We start from the raw sequence: 21,230 nt of genomic DNA, 5'->3' as shown, positions 1-21,230 counted from the left end.
CCACCTTAAACCACCAGTCAAACAGGATATTGGATAAACCAAGAGCGGATCGGTGAGTAACATCAAGTTAAAGAAAGAAACTGAGCTGATAACATCAATATAAACATATAAGGTGGCCTCACCTCAGCCTGCTTCAGCTCCTCTTTGCAGACGTCTTCTAAAGAGGCTTCAAGGAAGTTCATGGCGTATCGTTCAATGGGAGTGAGCTGAAGAAAAACGGAGAAAAGTGTGAGCATAATCTAAATCTCTCCATGACAGAAACAGAATGGATTTATTTTATGATAACGACGAAGGTATGTTTCTTCAAAGAGCTGCGTTAGTCCCGCACCTGTTCCACCAAAGCAGCTATTTCCTGCTCGGCCTTAGAGAGCTCCTCCACCTCCTCCTGCTCTCCTCCGTCATCCAGCGGTATGTTCTCATTAAACTCTGCCAGTTCAGCCACCTGCTCCGCTTTAGCCTGAGAAGCTGCCACAATGTCCTCCTCATCCTCTGCCCGACACAGTGCCTAAACAATTTATGACGCATTAACACAATCAGTCCAACAGCAACAAGCCAAAGTAATTAACCATACAATTTATCCAGCATGGACCCCACTCTGTTTATGTTTGAGACGTTTGGCAAAAACGTGTTTCTGGTCCTGCAGTGGCTGAAAAGGTAAAACCCACAACCCTTAAGCGAGTGATGAATACCAAGAGCTGAATAAAGGTTTGTCACCTGCTCCAGGATGGTGGTGTTCTGCTTGTTGACACCTTCCTCTTCATCAGCTTGAGGCACCGATAGCTCCACAGCCACCTCTCTCTTCTCCCCGTCGTTCACATCAAACAGCTCTCGAATGGTTTGCTGAAAGGAAAGCAGGAGCATTAAGTCCTGGAAAAGGATCGGTCGCTTTAAAAAAAAAACCTAAAACATTATCTTGTAGGTTTCTAATTAAGTCGAGGTCTTTCAAGGTGAGTTTACATACTTCTAAACATGCTGGCAAATAACACATCAAGACTGTACTAATGTGCAGACGTCAAATTTTATTCAGTTACAAATAAAATGTTACATTCTTAAAAAAGCAACCAAATTATGTGCATTAAGGTCTACAGAGAGGCGAGAAAGAAAGCGTAAACAATAAAACTCCAGATGTTGTCGAGTTGGCCATCACCGTCTCAGAGGCTAAAAAAGTTTTGCTTTTATTAAAAAACAGAATCTTAATTATTTTCTGAGAAAACTATTAGACTAGATGAGTTTGTGACTACACCAACAAACTGTTTTAATTAATTTTAATAACCATTTCCAAAATTAGTTGAGTTTACTAGATTTCCAGCTCACAGATGAACCCCCAAACAATGTTCTGCTTGACATTGTTGTTGCCATCACACACACAGATGCTGCTGCGTTACTCAGCTTCAAAAACACCAAATGCTTAATGTTAAAGGTAAACCGTTTTAGAACAACAAATGGATTTAGTAATAAATAGTTTATTTTTATAAAGGCAGACCCAGACAAAAGAATAAAAGTCATATATGTGTAAATTAAAAGCGTTTACATGCACCAGTAGATCTAATTTCAGCTAACTTTTAAATTAATCACATCAGAAAACACTGAAAATCATTAATAATAAAGCCAACAAATAAAGATAAAGAACCTTGTTTCTCTGATCAGATGGTGTGAATAAAAGCCTCATATTTTAGTTTTAAAATACAGTAATAAACCATGCAATGGTGGCACAGGAGTTAAGAGCTCGCCCCATAATCGGAAGGTTGCAGGTTTGAGCTACACTCAGTCTGTTGCTGTTGTGTCCTTGGGCAAGACATTTAACCCACCTTGCTTGCCTGCTGGTGGTGGTTGGAGGGACCGGTGGTGCCAGTGTACGGCAGCCTCGCCTCTGTCAGTGCACCCCAGGGCAGCTGTGGCTACAGTGTGTGAATGTGTGTGTGAATGGGTGAATGACTGATTGTGTTGTGAAGCGCCTTGGGGGGTTCCAGGACTCTAGAAGGCGCTATATCAAATACAGGCCATTTACCATTTCAAACCCATTAGGATCTCAGAGGGAATCTAAAAATAGTCATCTGTTGAATTTGGCTGTAAATGCCACTGATAATTCATCTAAACAAGCACCAACACACACACACACACACACACACACACACACACACACACACAAGTCTAGCATTCATTGTGAGGCCCCGTCATTGACTTCCATTCATTTTAGTGACTGGATTGTGCCTAACACCTAACCCTAACCCCACATCTAACCCTAACCAGTCTACTCCTCACCCTAACCTCATCTAAAACTTAATTCACACCACACCTCTTAAAACTAACCAGTAGAGCTCTGTAACATTGTCCCAAAGTGAGGACCAGCAAAATGTCCTCACTTTGTTACCAACGTCCTCAGTTTGCAGGTAAACTCTTGTTTTGGTTCTCACTTTGATGTATAGACCAGTACGTACGCGCACGCACGCAAAACATGTCAAAGGTACCTCTTTGAAGAAAGCTGTGGTGAAGTTTCCTCCTTCGATGGCCATATCTCCCAGCATCCTCTTCTGGTTGGCCTTCTTCAGGATGTTTTCCTCCACTGTACGCTCACTGATCAACCTGTAAACAGAAAACAGGGTTTGATTTTCTAACATGAAACAAGAAATATTCTCTTTGAACATCTTAGGTGTGTTCTTGCTGTGTATTAGTTCTAATTCCATGCTGTCGTTCTTTTTTTTAAACACAGAAACGGTGCCGGCGAAACATAGCGACAAAACAGCTAACGAAACCGTTTCTGTGTTTAAAAAAAAGAACGACAGCATGGAATAAGAAATATTCTTTTTTTCTCTCCCATATTATGCATGTTTGTGATTTAGTTGTATATTTACAACCAGAATATTAACTAAACAGTGATACAATAAGGAACCTGAACCTAAAATATTAAGCTTCAAAATTTCAGCAACAAAGTGCAACATCCCAAAAACTTTTCAGTTTTTTTTATAAGATTAAAAGCATCAGATAAAACAAATAAAACCCGTCTTATCTGTGAGCAGCAGCCAACAGCTGATCAGACTGCTTGAGAGTAGCCAACGTTGTCTGCTGTCGTGTCTTGTACGTGTTGGAGAAGCTGCAAGGCTGCTTCCTGGTTCACAACTCCTTTCCCTTTTTTGAGCACCAGCTGCTGGTATTTCCATAATATTTCCTTAATAACCGATCCTTTCATCCACCTCAACAACCCTATACTACAATTCCTTAAAGTTTCTGTGCAGTTTAAACCAACACATTCTTGTGAATTGTGCAGCAGCAGTCATCAAAGGTAAGAGATGGTTGGATCCTCCCTGCTTGTAGTTATAAAATTTCTTTTTCGCTATTATTTCTGTCAGACACCAAATTTTATTATGTTTGAGTTCAATCTGCCCTGACAGGATTGATTGGATCAGATCAGATTTTGTAACCGGAAAAATATATTTCTTAAAAAAAAATTATGCCTTAAAGGCTTCTTTTTATATTAAAAGTTTTATTTTTCCTCACAATGTTTCTACACAAATTCTGTAAAGCCATTTGTGCAAAAAGAACAAACAAAACAACTGTTGCATTTGTTATTTGTTGAGAGTATGGTTTTAAATCAGTAAAAAAAGGCCTTTATGGGGTAAGTTCTGATTTTGTGTGTGTACACAAGTCACCTGTAGATGTGGACATCTCGGGTCTGACCGATACGGTGGCAGCGGTCTTGTGCCTGGGCGTCCATGGTGGGATTCCAGTCGCTGTCGTAGAAGACTACAGTGTCAGCCCCCGTCAGATTAACTCCAACACCCCCACTTCGAGTAGACAAAATGAAGCAGAAGATGCGTCTATCTGCATTGAAGCGCTCCATCAGGGCCTATAACAGAAGGTGAACAAACAGTTAGCATCACAAGGACATCCAGGATGTTTTATTTGACCCCAAGACTATATATAAAAAAAAAATACCTGTCTCTGCTCCACTCGGGTGCTGCCATCCAGACGGAGGTAGATGTGCCCGTGGTAGTTGAGAAATTGCTCCAACACATCTAACATACGCGTCATCTGAGTGAAGATCAGCACTCTGTGGCCTCCAGACTTCAGTTTTCTTAGCAAAGTGTGGAGAGTCTGAAGTTTACCTGCAAACAAATGACATTTTTAAGAAAACAGAACACAAGAGATTCGTTTTCTTTTTGATAGCTGGCACCTTATTAAGTGTAGAACCACTTCTTTTGTTTCTATGTTTGATCTCTACCTTTCTGCAGTTATTTTGTGCCTGCTGCAGAAACAAAATAAGTTTGTTTAATAGATCAAATACCCATCACAAAACTCAATGAGCCTGAAAGAGTAGAGGTGTTTAAAATTAGGATTTTACAGTAAGTAAAAAATGAAGTCAGTTTGTTTTTATGTGAAAAAAACAAATCTGGATGCAACCTGCATCAGACAAGCATAATGAATATTAGAAAACTTGTAAATTTGCAGTGAAACTCAATGAAAATTATATGAAACTGGATCATTTCATCAGAAAAATGCTGAAAACCTTTTTCTACAAGACCCAAGGCCAACTCATCTCCTGCTCTACCTCTTTAAAAACACTTTGGTAAAACTTTAGTTTTTTAAGCACAAATCAAATTTGAGCCAATGGGAACAAAACGACTATTAAAAACGATTGCTACTTTTTTTTTTTTTTGGCTCAGGTGACTTTACTGGAAAAAAGTGAACTTGCAGAACTTTCCAAACACCTGAGTAAACACAGCTTGTTAGCATAAAGTCAAGAGTTTTATCTACACTTTATTCAAAGGCTCAGTTTTTTCCTTGCATTTCATAAAGCTGCTGAATACATCTCTCCTGCATGTTGTAATTAAGAACCAGCAGGGCTACTGAAAATAACTTGGGATAAATGTCAAATGAAGACTGATCGTTTCTGTTGATGACTCACCACAATCATACTGAATTAGTCTCAGGTCAGGGAACTGAGTCCTCATGTTGCAATGGATGCGGTGGAGGCTGCAGGTGAGCGGAGCGACCTGAGCTGATAGCACGGAGGAGAAGACTGCCTGTTTGTGGCTTAGAGATGGCGAAGGATGGCAGCAGTGCATGGAGATCCGAGGAGCCTCCACAGGAGGAATCGCAAAAACAAACCTAGAAAAACGGCAGCTTTACAAACTCTTCTGATGACACAAATTTTGTCACTTAGAAAACATTTAACCAATAATCTACCGGTCTATTATTTCACTGAGGAGCTCCAGTCTTTCCTCGATGCCGTTGATGGCTCCACTTAAAGCAGAACTCTGAAACCAGTGGTTGTTCCTGTTTTGCCAACATGTGAACAAACAGCTGCTGTGGCCTGAGCGGCTCCACTCCCCGGCAACCTTCGGCATTGCCGGGGATGGATCAGGACCGGGAAGAAAAGTCAGAAAGTCCAGAACCTCTCGACCATACACAGGTTTTGCTCCACATCGGCGTTCGTTGACCTGACAGATGAAATCCAGTCGGCTCTGGTGCTGCTGTTTGAGGCTTTCAGATAGCCATGGCTGTCAAAAAGGAGAAAAAAGAAGTAGGTGAGAGGCTGGAAGAAAAACTGGTCATGTTTTTACCAACTTTACAAAATGTCTGTTTCATAAATCAGATTCTAGGTGAGGTGGGACAAACTATCAACATGGGCCCTCATTCATCAACCTTACTTACACACAGGTCAGTGCGTATTTGGCGAGTAGGAATAATTTCACGCATTGTGTGGCATTTACAATTTTGTTAAACCACCCATCTTCTTCCGCTTATCCAGAGTCGGGTCGCGGGGGCAGTAGCATAAGTCATGAGGCCCAGACTTCCCTCTCCCCAGCCACTTGGGCCAGCTATTCCAGGGGAGTCCCAAGGCGTTCCCTGGCGTTCCCTGGCCAGGTGAGAGACATAGTCCCTCCATCGTGTCCTGGGTCTCCCTTTAGGCCTCCTCCTGGTTGGACGTGCCCAGAAGGCCTCACCAGAGATGCGTCCGGGAGGCCTCCTGACCAGATGCCCGAGCCACCTCAACTGGCTTCTCTCGATGTGGAGGAGCCGCGAATCTACTCCAAGACCCTCCCGGATGACCGAGCTTCTCACCCTATGTCTAACTCCTCCTTTCCACTGGAGCAGTCAGCAGCAAGTTACCGCAGCAGCACGTCTTGCTCGCGTATGCTGCTGCTCGGCCTTTCCCACGAGACGCGAAGCAACAGGGGAGCAGCTGTCACTGACGGAGCACGGTCACGCAACATTAGCAAAATCACAAGTGACTTCGTCAGTAAACACAACAACAAGCAGGCGAAAACTACAACATGGCTCACATAACTCACCATCTTGCCCCAAAACCGCAGATACGTCACTCTATGCGTTATCCTTCTCGACTTAAGTAAAGCAACCAGAAGGCAGTATGTTTCTTTATTCTGAAAATCTCGGGAAGCTTCGCTCCGTTTCTGCATCCGATTTCCTGTCTTTCCTTCCCCAAAAATGTTGAACTTGACCCGTTTCAGAGGCGTAGCGCGTAGAAAATAGAACCGGTGCGTAAGGGCCGCGACATGCTGCTCCTGAGACGCGGCCGACTTGCGCTGCTGACGGCTCCGGTTGAAAGGAGGGGTAAGGGAGAGCCCAGCCACTCTGTGAAGCCACTCATTTAGGCCGCTTGTTTCCGCGATCTCGTTCTTTCGGTCACCAATTTTGTTAATGTGTTTAGAAATGTTCCTAAATACAAGAAAGTCTCAGACGTTTGTACGAGCAGCATCTAGTGGACAACTTTTGTTCCTGCGCACACCTGTAGTTATCGTCCATTTATCGTTATCGAGGTGAAATCCTCATTATATTGTGATATTAATTATAGGCCATATCGCCCAGCCCTAAATAACACAACAGAACATTTGATCCATTACTCCACATTTTTTCATGTTCAGTTTTATTAGGAATAATTTTTTCTTAATTTCTAACCATGACAACTCCTCTGTCCCAACTGTGTTTACCTCCGCTGCAACATGTTTGGCTCTTTTTTACTTCAGCGAACAGTGCCTTGATCTCGCTGTCAATGAAGTTGTTGTTTTTTTCCTGGGAAGAATGCTGGGATGTCTCTAATTGAGGGCATTTCTGTATGTAAATGATGGTGAACGAACACAAGCACCTGAGTAAGCGCAGTTGGGATTTATCATCGCTTTCATAAATCAGGATTTTAGCCGTTCATACGAACATTCAAATTTAATTCGTTCGAAGGAATACAGAACAGCTCCTACAAATGTTTGATACAAGAGGCCCTGGACACTTAGTAATAGGATTGCAACAGCTACTGAGGCTTAAAAATATAATAGAGACTGAACAGAAGTTAACAGAGATCTTAACATGTGAACGAGTGAAGGAAACAGTAACTTTTAAAGTTCTATAACCTCAAATGGCATTCACAGCAGCACCTGGCTCATATTGGTCCAAAAGCTGGACGAATATACCACCTATTTCTCTGCAGTGTCGATCAATTAACAATAACACAACTTCCTGCACAAACCTGCCAGGAAATTGTAATACAGGTAAACTAACCCTAAAATGTACTTTAAAGCTTCAGACTTGGTTTGATTTGTCACAATAATCTGTTTCTTTGGGGGCAGCAGTAGCTCAACAGGTTGAGCGGGTTGTCCAGTAATCGAAAGGTTGCAGGTTCGATCCCGGCTCCGGACAGAGAATTCTGCTGTTGTGTCCTTGGGCAAGACACTTAACCCACCTTGCCTGCTGGTGGTGGTCAGAGGGACCGGTGGCGCCTGTGCTCGGCAGCCTCGCCTCTGTCAGCGCGCCCCAGGGTAGCTGTGGCTACATTGTAGCTCATCACCATCAGTGTGTGAATGGATGAATGATACACTGTAGTGTAAAGCGCTTTGGAGTTCTTACTCTGAGAGGCACTATACAAATGCGCCTCATTTATCATTTAACATGTCATTATGTTAATTTTAAAGTTTATAAACAAATTTCTACGTATGAGTAAATGTGGATTTTTAGCTGAGGTTTGAGTCTTACCACATAGAAAGGTGAGCGAGGAGGTGGACGGGGTAGCCTCCTGGGTGGAGGTTTAGGTTTTGGACGCACAGTGGGCTTCGACTTTGTGGAAACTGGTGTTTGACAGCTGCTGGTACTGTCCCGTGGTGCTGCTGAGGACTTGGACACAGATGCAGCTGCTTGAGGTGGAACTGAGGACAGAATAAAGAGCAACGCAGACAATCCATGTAAAATCAAAACTAGTAGTGGTTTTAATATTATTTAATTATTAATATTTTTGGCTTCATTTCAGAGAATCAATTTCTTGGTAATCAGGAAGGTTGAAGAAAAAAACATATGGGTTATACGAACATATTTTACCAACGTGTCTTCTGAGTGACTAAAAAACATAAAACCTGATCAGGTTTTAAACCGCTGGAAAAGGCTTGAAGGAAGAGGATTTGCTTGTAGACATGCTTATAAAGCTGGGAGAGGAGAGTTGAATGAAGCGAGCACTCTCACCTGGCTGCACTGTACTGGGTGGAGGTGGCTGCACTACTTTGAGAACAGGACGGGGGGCTTGGGGCTGGTTTGGGGTTGAACCTGGGTGTCTGAGAGGAGCTATGGTGTAGTGGGCAGTAGCAGGACCAGGTGTGCGTGGGGCAATTTGTAGCGGCACTGTGTTTCTGACAGGTGTAGTGTTAGTGTGTGGGTGCAGGGATGGGGCTGGTGCCTGGGGAGCAACACGTGGGGAAGGGGCCACTGCCAGCGTGGGCACGGGTCCGCCCTCCTTGCCTGCTGACTGACGTACAACGATCTTCACCACTCCAGGGCTGCTCACCATAGAAGAGGATACTGAAATCAAAGGAAGCTTAAATTATCTCCAACAGGTTAAATGATGAAAATTTTTGGGATTTAAAATTGTGAGGGGAGTGGCTGAATGTCAATAAGATGGTAACATTTTTAAGATACCTTGAGGTGAGGCACTGAGTGGCAGCTTGTTTACAGAAGAAGCAGCAGGTGTGTTTGCAGCATGTGCACTGGTTGTTGTCTGCACAGTCAGTTGTGCAGGCTGGCTGATGAGGTGATGCTGCACCCCACTAGACACCAGGTGCATCACATTACCTGCAGAGACGAGAAAACCAGTCCTTTCATTCTTTTTCTATAACAGCTTCTTCGTGTGAAGATGGCGGGGTGCCACTGCCAGCAATCACAGAGTAAGAAATGTAACTAAAGGAAACGTCCTGAATGAAATGTTAGAGTAAGAGCTAACCAAATTCTCTAAATTAACTTTTTGCAGTAGCATCATTCAAAGTAACTTTTAAACAATCTGATCAAACAGTGTCAACATAAATAAATGTGAAGTCACTACTGTTGGTTGCACAACCAACCCACAACAGAGGACACACCCTGGACTTGGTCATCACGTATGGTCTGTCCACCGGTGTGTCCTCTGTCGTGGATTTAGCGATCTCAGATCATTTCTGTGTGTTTTGTAACATCACCAGCATAATTCAGCAGGAGACTTCTGTGAGAACTGTCATGAAACGCCATCTAACCCCTGAAGTGGCTGCTGGTTTTCTGGAAACTTTTAAAAAGATGCCTCCTATGAATTTAAATGCCCCCTGTGATTTTATCTTCAGTGATTTTAACAGTAGACTTAAATCTACTCTGGATTTGCTCGCTCTGCGTGTGTGTGTGTCTGTGTGTGTGTGTGTGTGTGTGTGTGTGTGTGTGTGTGTGTGTGTGTGTACGTTCACCTTGGAAATTGGTTGCGGGAGGGGAAGTGTAATTGTCAATTGTTTTATACTTGGGGAGGGGGACTGGGATGGGAATATGGGATCTGTGGGGCCATTTTAATCTGTGAAGCACTTTGAGTTGCATTTTTTTTGTATGAAAAGTGCTTTATAAATAAAGTTGATTTAATTTGATTTGATACTGTAAATGGATATTTTCTCTGTTTAGTTTACATGTTTATTTCAGTAGTTTCCTGCTTGATTCGACACCTTGATTTACCACAAAAGTTATGTTTTATGCTGCTGATGTAAATAAACAGAGAATTCATATAAATAAGACTATGTTCACACTGCAGGTCTTAATGCTCAATTGTGATTTTTTTTTATTAAATAGACATTTTTGAGTGGTTGTTCTCATTACAGGTAGTTTGGATTGGGGTGGGAGATAAACTTGGTTTTTAGATCCATCGAGATGAGAACACGAACGATTATCAATTTAAAAAAAGTAAAAAATCTATTTTATTAATGATGAGGCGCTAAAAGAGGAACTCAGCTAAAAGGAAGTCTGGTGCTTGGACAGAAAGGTTACAGTATGCACGGGACAACATGGCTGACTGAGGAATAGGGCCAGCACCACCAACATTAAAAGCAAGCGTATGGAATTACTTTGGTTTTTATGAGTTTGAGGGGGAAAGGGACCTGGACAAAAGCCATACGGTATTAAAGTTGTGTAAAAAAATACTGAAATATTTTGGAAACACAAAAAACATGAGAAACCACATTGATCGTTTTCACCCGGAGGAGGAGAAACAGACACCGGTAGCTGCGGCTGCCGCCACCAACCAGAAAACTATTGAGCAGGCGTTTGTTAAAATTTCCACCAAACTCGGAAAGGGCGAACAGAATTACAAAGCACATAGCAAGTTTTATGGCGAAAGATTTGCGTCTGTATGCTATTTTGTTCCTGTTTTATGCATTTATACATTTAATTCAAGTTCTTGTCAAGGGTATTTATACTCAAAATTTTGTTGTCTAATCGTATTTATTTTTTGAAAAAGAACAGTTATTCATGTTCAAATTAATTGGACATCCAGCATTATTTTGTTTGGAAGCCGTTAATGACAGCACTTCTTTTCTTTAAAACATTGCACTGACACTTATGTTAATGAAAGATATTGGAAGTAAATTAATGTTTCATCATTATAAATGTTTTTATCAAGTACCACGTAATCACTTGACAGCCAGGTGAGGGAGGAGAAAGATGCATCAATAATCGGAGCTTCCTGAATCGTAATCGAATCGTGATGTTCCCGAAGATTCCCACCTCTAATATGGATGTGAAATCCTTCATTGATTGCTCATAAACAATTTCAGGATCACACCTGTCAAGTCTCCAAATTTTGCCTAGAAACTATTTTAAAACCTAAAAACTATTATTCTCCTTATTCCCGCCATCTTGGCATTTTGGTGTTTTCCCTGAAAATGTTCCCGTGTTAGGCTAAAGGGATATTCCACCCAAAATTGAAATTTTGTGGGTTGACATATTTCCCAGAGTTAGATAAGTGGGGAAACAACTATTTTTAACCAGCCCAGTCATTCTCCTGACCCAGCTGTACTTCTTTAGCTTAGCATAAAACACAGTTAGTGAATGTATCCAACTAGCATTGTGAGTTAAAACATTCTTAAAATCCCTCAATAGTGATCTCAATTCTGCTCTGTGACCTAAATAATCAGACTGATTGCAAGTAAGAATAATTAGTAACATAAAGGAATCACAGGCACCATTTTAGATGTGGGATTATTTTTTGACAAAGCACAGCTGTAAGCCTCAGCTGAAAGGTGCAAGGCAGCCCCAAAGTTGCTGTGTAACACCAACCTTGAACAGGGCGTGGGACAGCTGCTGGGACTTTGTGGATATGAGCTCCAGACAGAGTCAGTTTGTTTCCTTGAAGCTGGAAGGTGACGGGTTTGCTACCCTGACACGATGACACCGGTCGCCCTGCTAAAGAGGCCAGCTGGGCAATGCTCACCACCTCACCCGCTTCAAAAGAAAAAGATAGGTAAGAAGACGTCACACCCACACAAATTGAGCTGCATCAAAATAAAAGTTTTAAGAAGATAAAACTTCACAAAAATCTATGAACTCACAAGGCAGCCTTGCTTGCATGTCAGGACTGAGTAAAACTCGCTGGGGCATGATGCTGCCGGGGTTTGGACTTGGGTGAGCTGGAACACTGGCTGCACCAGGAACACTGGGAGGTCTCACAGTCAACACTGGTTTTGGGGTGCTGGATCTCACAGCTGTTTGAGGAGCAGGATTCACCAGAAGGCGAGGTGGGGGTATGGAGGCCACAGAACACACCACTTTAATAAAAAAATAAATAAATCAGTTAGCATGCCACGTAAAATACAACTACTGACACAATTACTCAATCAGAATCAGATCAGAATCAGATTAGGTTTATTGCCATTGTCAGTGAACAAACAATTCACAAACTAGGAACTTGCTTCGGTACTAACGTGCTACATATAACATGAATAATATAATTAAAAATAGAATAAAGTAGAATAAAATATAATAAACTAGCATAAAACTTTGCTATAAAAATGGCAGGTAATGGTAATATGGCCGATAACGTGACGTTATGTCAAGTACCGAAGACGAGCACGGTTGTGTGTTTATAAGCTGTTCACAAGTCTAACGGCAGATGGAAAGAAGCTGTTCTAATGGCGGGAGGTTCTGGTCTGGATTGACCGTAACCTCCTGCCTGAGGGAAGCGGCTCAAAAAGTCTGCGATCCGGGTGAGAAGGGTCAGCTGCTATCCGACCTGCACGCCCCCGAGTTTTGGAGACGTACAGGTCCTGGAGAGATGGAAGGCTGCAGCCAATCACCTTCTCAGCAGAGCGCACAATGCGCTGCAGTCTATTTTTGTCCCTCACTGTGGCTCCAGTGTACCACACAGTGATGGAGGAGGTGAGGATGGACTCAATGATGGCCGTGTAAAACTGCACCTTCATCTGGTATCATTTTTAAAGGTATTTTCTTCCTGAAACCATTAATGCTTTTTGTTTAGTCATTGTTATTTATTTTTACTTGCCTTGCTGAACTGCAGGAGGAGGTGCTGGAGCTGAGGAGATCTCGGAGACCGGAGGGGATTTAGGGGTCTGAGCTGCAGGCGGAACTGAGCAGGTGGGTTTGTTCATCAGCACAACGGATCGATTATCACCTTTGGGAGGTGGTTGAAACGTTCTAAGATGAAAAAGGAATATTTGTTTTACACTCATCAACTCATGGATTCACTCGTAGGGCTCTTGTATTACACTTTTTTTATTCTTAATGACTTGAACACCAGATTCAAGATAGCTTAAGCCACATTTTGATTATTTATTTAGGACAGTTTTCATACGTCATGACGGATGTCTTCATGACATATGATGGATGACATACTGAGTTAGGTTAAATAATGCTGAAGTCCATTCAATCTGACCAGACTGAGATCTGCTGCAAAAAATATATGGCTGAATACTGTAGCTACAGCTCATACCTGTTGACTTTCATGCGGACCGGTTTAGGTCTCGGAGGGGGTTCAGGAGACTCCACTATCTCCTGGATTAGCTGGCGGCTGACCTTGTGGCGAGGTAGAAAGGCATCTGCCTGGTAACGGGACACGCGACTCTCCAAGCCAACAAAATCAAACATGGAAAGATCGCAGCGCTGCAAAAGATATAGAAGATGGGGGGTTGCTACTCTTGGAAAACGTTTATGCTTCATTTATTTTATATTTTTCTAAATTTTCTTTGCTGCCAACCTTTAGAGGAGGAACATCCAGAGCGTCCTGCACCAGGGAGGCTGTGCGGAAAATAATGGGCTGCGTAATGAAGGGCGACTGGATTGGACGAGGGTCAAACAGGTTAGGATGGTTGCACACCTTACGGAGCTGCATGAGGATGTTAATCACAGACATGAAGTGACCGCTGGCCAGTGTTTCCCGAGTCCTGACAATGAAATGGATAACAAGATAGCTTAGATCAAATAAACAAATAATGTTTGCAGGAGAAACGAAACATCAAGGTAAAGTGGGTGTACGTTTGTTAAAAAGAATCACTTATAAAACATGACATTAAATATTCCTGTTGAGCATCACCCTTATTTACAAAGCTATTTCATTCAATATTAATGTTCTTCTTTTGAACATAATCATTCAGGAACTCACGAGGCTTGAGCCATGAAGTCGTCATAGAGAAACCTCTGCCTCTTGGAGAGGCGACAGCGAACCACATGCTCGTATTTCTTGGGCATCTGCTTCTCGACGTCTGCCTTGATCCTCCTGAGCAGAAATGGTCTCAGCACCTTGTGGAGCCTCTTCACCAGGCCCTCGTTGTACTCCTGACTCCCCTCGATCATTCCCGTCAGCGGGTTGGAAAACCACTCCTTGAATTCGCGGTGAGACTGGAAGACGTGGGGCATCAGGAAGTGCATGAGTGACCAGAGCTCCATTAGGCTGTTCTGCAGAGGGGTTCCTGTCAACAGCAGTCGCCGGTGGCTGTGACAAGGTTAAAAAACAGGATTGGACAAAGATCCCAGAATTTATTTTATCAGACGAAATCAAATTTTAAATGGTTTATTTTTGTTTTGCTTTTGAATGTTTCACATCGCTGGTACTCTCACTTTTGTCCCTTCAGCAGTTTTTGCAGTCTCACATTCAGCAGATTTAAGATTGTGCAGTTGGCACCAGCATCACTTCTGATTTTACATCTGTATGTCTCTGTCCTTCATCCAACAGCATCAGGCTCTTTCATTACAATCATTAGTAAAGAGGTTTGTGCCTCGAGTAAAAACAGACTTCTATTGTTAAACAAGGGTCCAATCTTTACAAACACTTAAAGGGACTTTACGGACTTTTGAATTTTTATTGCCCCCTCAGGCCAAAAGTGTAACGGCAGCTTCAATAGTAGGCTCGTGCACGAGGCGCGCATGCTGTACTGATAGTAAATGCTACGGGCTATGCCTGAGCGTGAACGTGCATGAAGCAGCCTGCTCGACCCGAGCAGGCAATCACAGTAAAAATGCCAGGGCTCATTCTACAGGACCAGGGCATTGCAGGAGAATGTATGAATAAGACATTTATTATTTCTATACATGTTTTGGCTGTCAAACTTCCATAATGCCCCTTTAAGTAGTGATGCACCGATATGAGATGTTTGGGCCAATAACGATAACCAATATTAGGATCACTGTTATGTCCGATAACTGATATATGAATAATTAATGCTTCTAAAATCAACAGATTTTGTATAGAATGAAAATTATTAAAGCTGGATTTACATTATTATTTACACACAACACACACGCTTCTGAGATGATTACAATCACTGTCACATGACTAAACTAATATACGGCACACCCTCACTCTCTGAAACAGATAAACAAATGGAAACAAGATTGAAAAAAAAAAAACAGTTGTTAATATCGGCTCGGTTTTATTCATCGGACCGATACTGATGTGTTAAAAAATGACTAACATCAGCCGATACTGATATTTTGTGCATCCCTACTTTTAAGATGAACAATTTATCCTCATTTTATTTGTACTCTGTAGGTTTAGTTAAGTTTTCTTTTTCCATTTGTATTTTCTATTAACTTATTTCAATACAAAGTTGCATAATTAGTTTTCCCTCTTTCTAACTTTTAGTTTGGCTACTTTTATTGCAGTTTACCAATCTGGGATGCTCCGGTTATTTGAAATCTAATTTATAAGTTATTAACTGAGCACACCCTGCGATGGACTGGCTCTCTGTCCAGGGTGTACCCTGCCTGATTGCCAATTGACCGCTGGAGATAGGCACCAGCACCCCCCCCCCCCACCACCACCACCACCACCACCACCGCGACCCTGTGTGGACAGAGCGGGTTCAGAAAATGGATGGATGGATTAACTGAGCACCTTGTATTCACCTAAAAATATAACCAACCTGGTTAAAAAGATGCTTGAAGATGCAAATTTCATACATTTAATACCACTTTTTTAAGCTTTTAACTACCACGCCAAGAAAAAAAAAATACATCTCTGCGTTTCTTTTATTCACCAGAGGCAATGAGGGTGATTATGAAATAATGCAAATTAAAGAAATAATAAAGTAAATAAATAAAACTAGTAATAATAATACAACAACAATTATTATTATTATTATTATTTAAAACATGTATTCCAAACATTCCAGATTTATTTGGAAAAAATGTATTTAGTCATTTTCAGTTCATATTTACTCAAATTAAAGCCTTAATAAAGGCAGTCCTTATTAAATCATACTGCTAAATCAAAATCATGGTTTCCTGTTGCATCTATGCTGAAACATTAAGCTCAAGCTTGCAATTAAATTTTCACACAGCTGAATCAATTTTTAAAGTTGAAAGTTTTTGCAATGATTTTTCTGTGTGCAGAAATCTTGTATTTCAGATCATCACTGTGTCCAATGTACACACAGGTGCTCACTCTTAGTCTCCATCTGCTTCCTGTACATCATCTAAGAAGATCCTCACATAATAAAACTGTGAGCACCTCCTACTGCTGAAAGCCCCATCTGAGTGAGAAATGACCACCAGCTGGCGCAAACCTCCAGCCAAATGACGGCTAGTTAGGTTCTTTACAGACTTTTGGGAAAGAACAAACTGTTTCAAATGGTAGGATCAGTTCACAAAAACTTAATTTTCACACAGTACTACAGCCTGGAGAAATGGTTCATGGTTTTGGGCTATTTTAGATTTAAAAAAAAACATTTTTTAAATAATTAAATAAATAAATAAATAAAAATGTGTTTTTACAGCTAAACATTTTTTAATAGAAGTGCAGTGCATATGTTTGCTGGAAGAGAAATTTAGAATTTTCTTTTTGTTTAATTTTGTATTTGTAGTTTGGTAGAGTGACGTATAAACGACCCGTATTAAACATGGTTTAAGTGTTAAAAGGAGGCCTTCTCTTTGTTTCCTGGTGGTGCCCACCATTGTGGTAGCCTATTTAAGCAAAATGTTTTTTTCTGAACAAAGGCTACTGGGTTTCTTTCTTTTATGAGTTTGAGTAGGAAATGGTTCCCTTTCAGTCGATTCACTCAGTAAAACGAAGGTACTATGGGACATCATGCCCTCGTGTGGCCTGGCTGAAGACCGTTAATCATGCCTGAAAAGGCAAATGAGCCTGACGCAGGGTGATGGCTCCGCCCTCCACCTACAAGCCCCCAGCGTCACCAGCATTTTTCAGTTCTTATACTCTTCACCTCGCTGATAACACTTGAGAACAAATAAACTATCGTTAGCTATGCTACTGAAAAGTTAGCTTAACTGCTCATTGGTGTTGATTCTGTTGCCTTCTGGTCAGCTTTCGCCCATCGAGCGCTACCGTTTCGTGGCAGTTTTAGCCTTGTGCCTCCGTGCTCTTTTGCCCCTGCCGCTCCGCTCTGCGTCTCGCCATGAGCACCGTGTTGGACTCAGCTAGGCGAAAGTCTGCTTCGCGTCCCTATTCTCAAGGCTGTGGGGTTTTTCTCCATGAGAAGCACCTGCACGAGGCCTGCCATGTCGGAATGTGGGTTATTCATGCCAACAGAGCGCTCTCAGACCCGGAGGTGTGCGATTTCTGTCGCCAGCTTCATTGTTCCACGCTCGATTGGCGTGTGAACTTCTTCCAACGTGTCTTGGGGGACACTGCAGGTTTGCAGCAGGACCTCATGCTCTCAGAGTCGGCTCCAGCGCCTTTGCACGGTTCTGACGTGGGAGGTCTAGTGATTGAGTTCCCCGTTGCTAGCTGGGCAGATCACATGGAGGTGACGGACAAGCAGACCGACCTGGAGATTTCCCAGTTCTCTCCTTCTGAGGAGAATGAGTAGGGCGTGCTGGACATTTGCCAACAGTCATGACCTGCCGGGGACTAGGAAACTCTTTGCGGTGGATTGTGTTACCGCTGCCTCAACTCCCGAACATCGGGAGGAAACTTCTTTTCTTCCGCTTTGCCGACGAGCGGCGGAGAAACTTAAAGTGGATTGGCCTGCTCATCCGCCGGACCAAATGGGTCCCATTTTGTTAGTTTTTTACCTCCCCACCGAATCGGCTGAGGTCAAAAACTTACTACCACCTTTCCCGGGCTTCGCGGCTGAGCTTGCGTCATACTGGGGGAAGCCACTGTCCATCTGCAACGCGGTGTTGGGCTATGGACAGTTCGTGGACCTCGATGGTGCCAAGAGGTTGGGGTTTGTGGACCTTCTCCCCCTTTGTAGCCCTTACTGGTAGCTTATTTGGCCTTGACTGGTAACAATGAGGTGAGTGGACCTGCCATTTCCCTCTACGTAGTGTGGGTTTTCCACCGCACAGCAGGAGAGGTTTCACAGTGCCCAGGTCTCTGCCGGTCTTCCAAGTCTCACTTTTAATCGGGTGAATTGGCTATGTTCGGTTGCCGATCAAACCCCTAGTCCCAAGAGACTTTGTTTACTGCCGCAGGTGGGTGAAAGTTGCACTGGTTCAACAGTTTTGAACAATGTTTCAATAAGACTGTAGTTTGCATTCAAATTAATGTCAATTTGACGTGTTTGAATGTTGCGGTTCAAATTGGTCACATAAGGCTGTGTCAGCCCACTTTGCTGCCATCTAATGGCTTAATTTTCTACACAACTCGTGTCTGCAGATGACTTCAAACAAGGCAGGGGAGTCCATTTTCTCATTTGGCTGGAAAACAGTGGCTCTCCACTGTTTGCAGACACGGAGCTCAGAACGTGTGTCGTCACTCACGGTGCCATGCCCTCCCGCTCCGCTAGAGGGCAACCGCACCACCATGACACCGTTAAGCAGCCAGCCTATTGCAAACCTTTCTCTGGCATGCATTGCGCTGTGTCCCCTTGGGTCAGTGCGTAGTTGCAGTGGGTTACTGCCGGTTACATTTCCGGGTCGGACAACCCAGGTTTACTGCTGTTGCGCGCACTATTGTGAATGCAGATGCAGTGTAATTAAACAATTTCACTTAAATTCGGAACAATTCACCTGAACGCACATTCCTTCAGCTCCGTGTAAACCTGAGATGCTCACCTGCAGCTTGTGCATACTCAAATGTCTCTAGGGAGCTTGCTGAATAAGTCATGAGGTTCTAGATGTTTGCCTCAGACAGACTCATGGATGTTTAAATGTTGTTCTGGATGAACACACTCAGCTGACACACTCAACGCAGGTGCTGAATAACGACGAGCGCTACTTCAGTCAAAGTTTTAAAACAGGAAACTTTTCTCCAACTGAAAAAACCAGAAGTCGTTCAGACTCTCTGAAAGATGAAAGGGTTTCCACTTCCACTCAACACCGCGCTGTTGTGTACAATATTGAGTGCGTCACAGACGCTCTCCGAGCCCCTCCTCAGCACACCGCATGCACGCCCACTGTCGGCAGCGAGATGGTGAGAAAATGCTCAGATGCGCTGACGGAGATCTTTTCTTGATCGTCACCTCTGCGATGTTTTCTGTGCGTAACGTGTAAAATATATGTCATTAACAAAAATAACTCACGGGCAAACAAATAAATCGCCTCCTGCATAAATACAACCATAACGGCTCAGCCCATCGCCGATGGTTGATTCATTCGTCCCATGGCCCAACCCTAATTGGTTCTCACATTTGTCAAAAAGCCTTCACCAATAACATTTTTTTGACAAAAGCAACGACTGCACGGCCACGAGAAACTCCAACATCAATGTGAAGTTTGCGGACGACACCACAGTGGTAGGTCTCATCACCAACGATGATGAGACGGCCTACAGGGAGGAGATCAGCGCCCTAACCCACTGGTGTCAGGACAACCATCTCACCCTCAACGTCACAAAGACAAAGGAGATGATAATGGACTTCCGGAGGTGCAGAGGAATACACACCCCCATCACCATCAACGGCCACGCTGTGGAGGGTGAGCAGCTGACTGAGGATCTTACATGGTCAGTGCACACGAACAACACAGTGAAGAAGGCACAGCAGCGCCTCTTCTTTCTCAGGAGACTGGAAAGGTTTGGCATGAGCCACCGCATCCTCAGGACCTTCTATCGCTGTGCTATTGAGAGCATCCTCACTGGATGCATCTCCACCTGGTATGGCAACAGCACCGCTTACAACCGCAAAGCTCTCCAGAGAGTAGTGCGGTGTGCAGAAAGGATTATTGGAGGTGAGCTTCCCTCCCTCCAGGACATCTACAGGAAGCGGTGCCTGAGGAAAGCGGGGAGGATCATCAAGGACTCAAGTCACCCCAGCCATAAACTGTTCAGACTACTTCCATCAGGAAGGAGGTTCTGCAGCATCCGGTCCAGAACCAGCAGACTGAGAGACAGCTTTTTCCATCAGGCCATCAGAATGCTGAACACTTCGCAGACACCTCACCTTCACTACTGAAACTCCAACATTACACACTCCATACTGTACATTAATGCCACTGTTTTGCACATATCAACCTCTGTACATTTTATATCTCTTATCTTATGGTTTACTTTATTAATTTGTAAAATATGTATATACACACTATACACACACGCACACACGTAGAAAAAAAATAAAAAATAAAATAAAATACTTAGCACACACATTTAGTAATGTATACACCTTACATACTGTACATATTACTTAGACTAGCCATTTTTTATATTTTGCTTGTTTTTACGTTATTGTATTTTTGCACAACTCTGTTGCTGTGAAGCTCGCACACAAGAATTTCACTCGCATGTACTGTACCAGTGTACCTGCACATGTGACGTGACAATAAAAGTGATTTGATTTGATATTGGACCATCCAGTTATTGGTATCACCGAACCACTTCCCTGTGTCCTCCATTCATTACGCACTTGTGAGCAACAGAACACAACTGATTTAAGAGGTTCTCCGCTCAATAATATCAGAGAAGGTGAAACAGCCGGATGCTAGAACTTTAATTTTAGGACAAACTACCAAACTACAAGAGTCCCAAAAAGAAAAACACCATTTGAAGTCACAGATAACAAATGATGTTTGGACCTAGAAAACAGTAACAGGTGTAACGCACGACCTTGTTTCTTCCGACAATGCGGGTTCTGGTTCCAGAGGACGTGGCCCGGGAATGACGGTCGACAGGAGGGTGAGTGTTTAGTGACTGTGTGTTTAAAAGGTAGCTTGTTTTGTAGATTTGCTATAGCAGCTTTAACAAATAATATCAGACAGCAAACAAAAGAAGAGCACTTTGTTTTAGAGTGAAGAGCCTTATGATGAATGATCTTTAGCCGCACTATATCAAGACAGAAGCTGCTGCCATTCTGGCATTTAAATGATGTTTAGTTTGAATCATGATGTGCCTCTACATTATATCAGAGAAACAATTAGGACTGTAAAACATAATTTTGTCCTCTGTATGCAGAAACATGAAAATGATTCACATAAAGTGCAGTAACGGCAGATGGGGAAAATGTCTCACCAAAAACACAAAGCCACCAGGTTGATATGAGGTTTTAGACTAATCATGTGTCCAAGACTGTAAATCCTCCAAATTCAGCACCAAAGCACTGAAATGTCTG

The 21,230-nt window shown here is 42.8% G+C and overlaps 1 protein-coding gene across 2 annotated transcripts in view; it reads right to left on the bottom strand.

Moving 5' to 3' along the window:
• srcap (Snf2-related CREBBP activator protein) overlaps window positions 1-21,230 on the bottom strand; it is a 40,175-nt gene that overhangs the window by 5,801 nt on the left and 13,144 nt on the right. For both annotated transcript variants that reach the window (XM_015962442.3, XM_015962443.3), the window contains 17 exons: window positions 13,892-14,221; window positions 13,487-13,673; window positions 13,223-13,392; window positions 12,776-12,927; window positions 11,826-12,041; window positions 11,554-11,718; window positions 8,914-9,066; window positions 8,464-8,796; window positions 7,984-8,153; window positions 5,185-5,498; window positions 4,904-5,106; window positions 3,934-4,103; window positions 3,648-3,844; window positions 2,469-2,583; window positions 715-840; window positions 329-505; window positions 123-206 (listed from right to left, as the gene is read on the bottom strand). In XM_015962442.3, the coding sequence (XP_015817928.3) occupies window positions 123-206; window positions 329-505; window positions 715-840; window positions 2,469-2,583; window positions 3,648-3,844; window positions 3,934-4,103; window positions 4,904-5,106; window positions 5,185-5,498; window positions 7,984-8,153; window positions 8,464-8,796; window positions 8,914-9,066; window positions 11,554-11,718; window positions 11,826-12,041; window positions 12,776-12,927; window positions 13,223-13,392; window positions 13,487-13,673; window positions 13,892-14,221 (3,262 nt within the window). The remainder of the gene's footprint in view (window positions 1-122; window positions 207-328; window positions 506-714; window positions 841-2,468; window positions 2,584-3,647; window positions 3,845-3,933; window positions 4,104-4,903; window positions 5,107-5,184; window positions 5,499-7,983; window positions 8,154-8,463; window positions 8,797-8,913; window positions 9,067-11,553; window positions 11,719-11,825; window positions 12,042-12,775; window positions 12,928-13,222; window positions 13,393-13,486; window positions 13,674-13,891; window positions 14,222-21,230) is intronic.

This window comes from Nothobranchius furzeri, chromosome 16, assembly GCF_043380555.1.
Source record: "Nothobranchius furzeri strain GRZ-AD chromosome 16, NfurGRZ-RIMD1, whole genome shotgun sequence".
In the NCBI taxonomy this organism is placed as follows: Eukaryota; Metazoa; Chordata; class Actinopteri; order Cyprinodontiformes; family Nothobranchiidae; genus Nothobranchius; species Nothobranchius furzeri.
The sequence above is the reverse complement of the archived record's forward strand: the minus strand, read 5'-3'. Positions and strand labels throughout refer to the sequence as shown.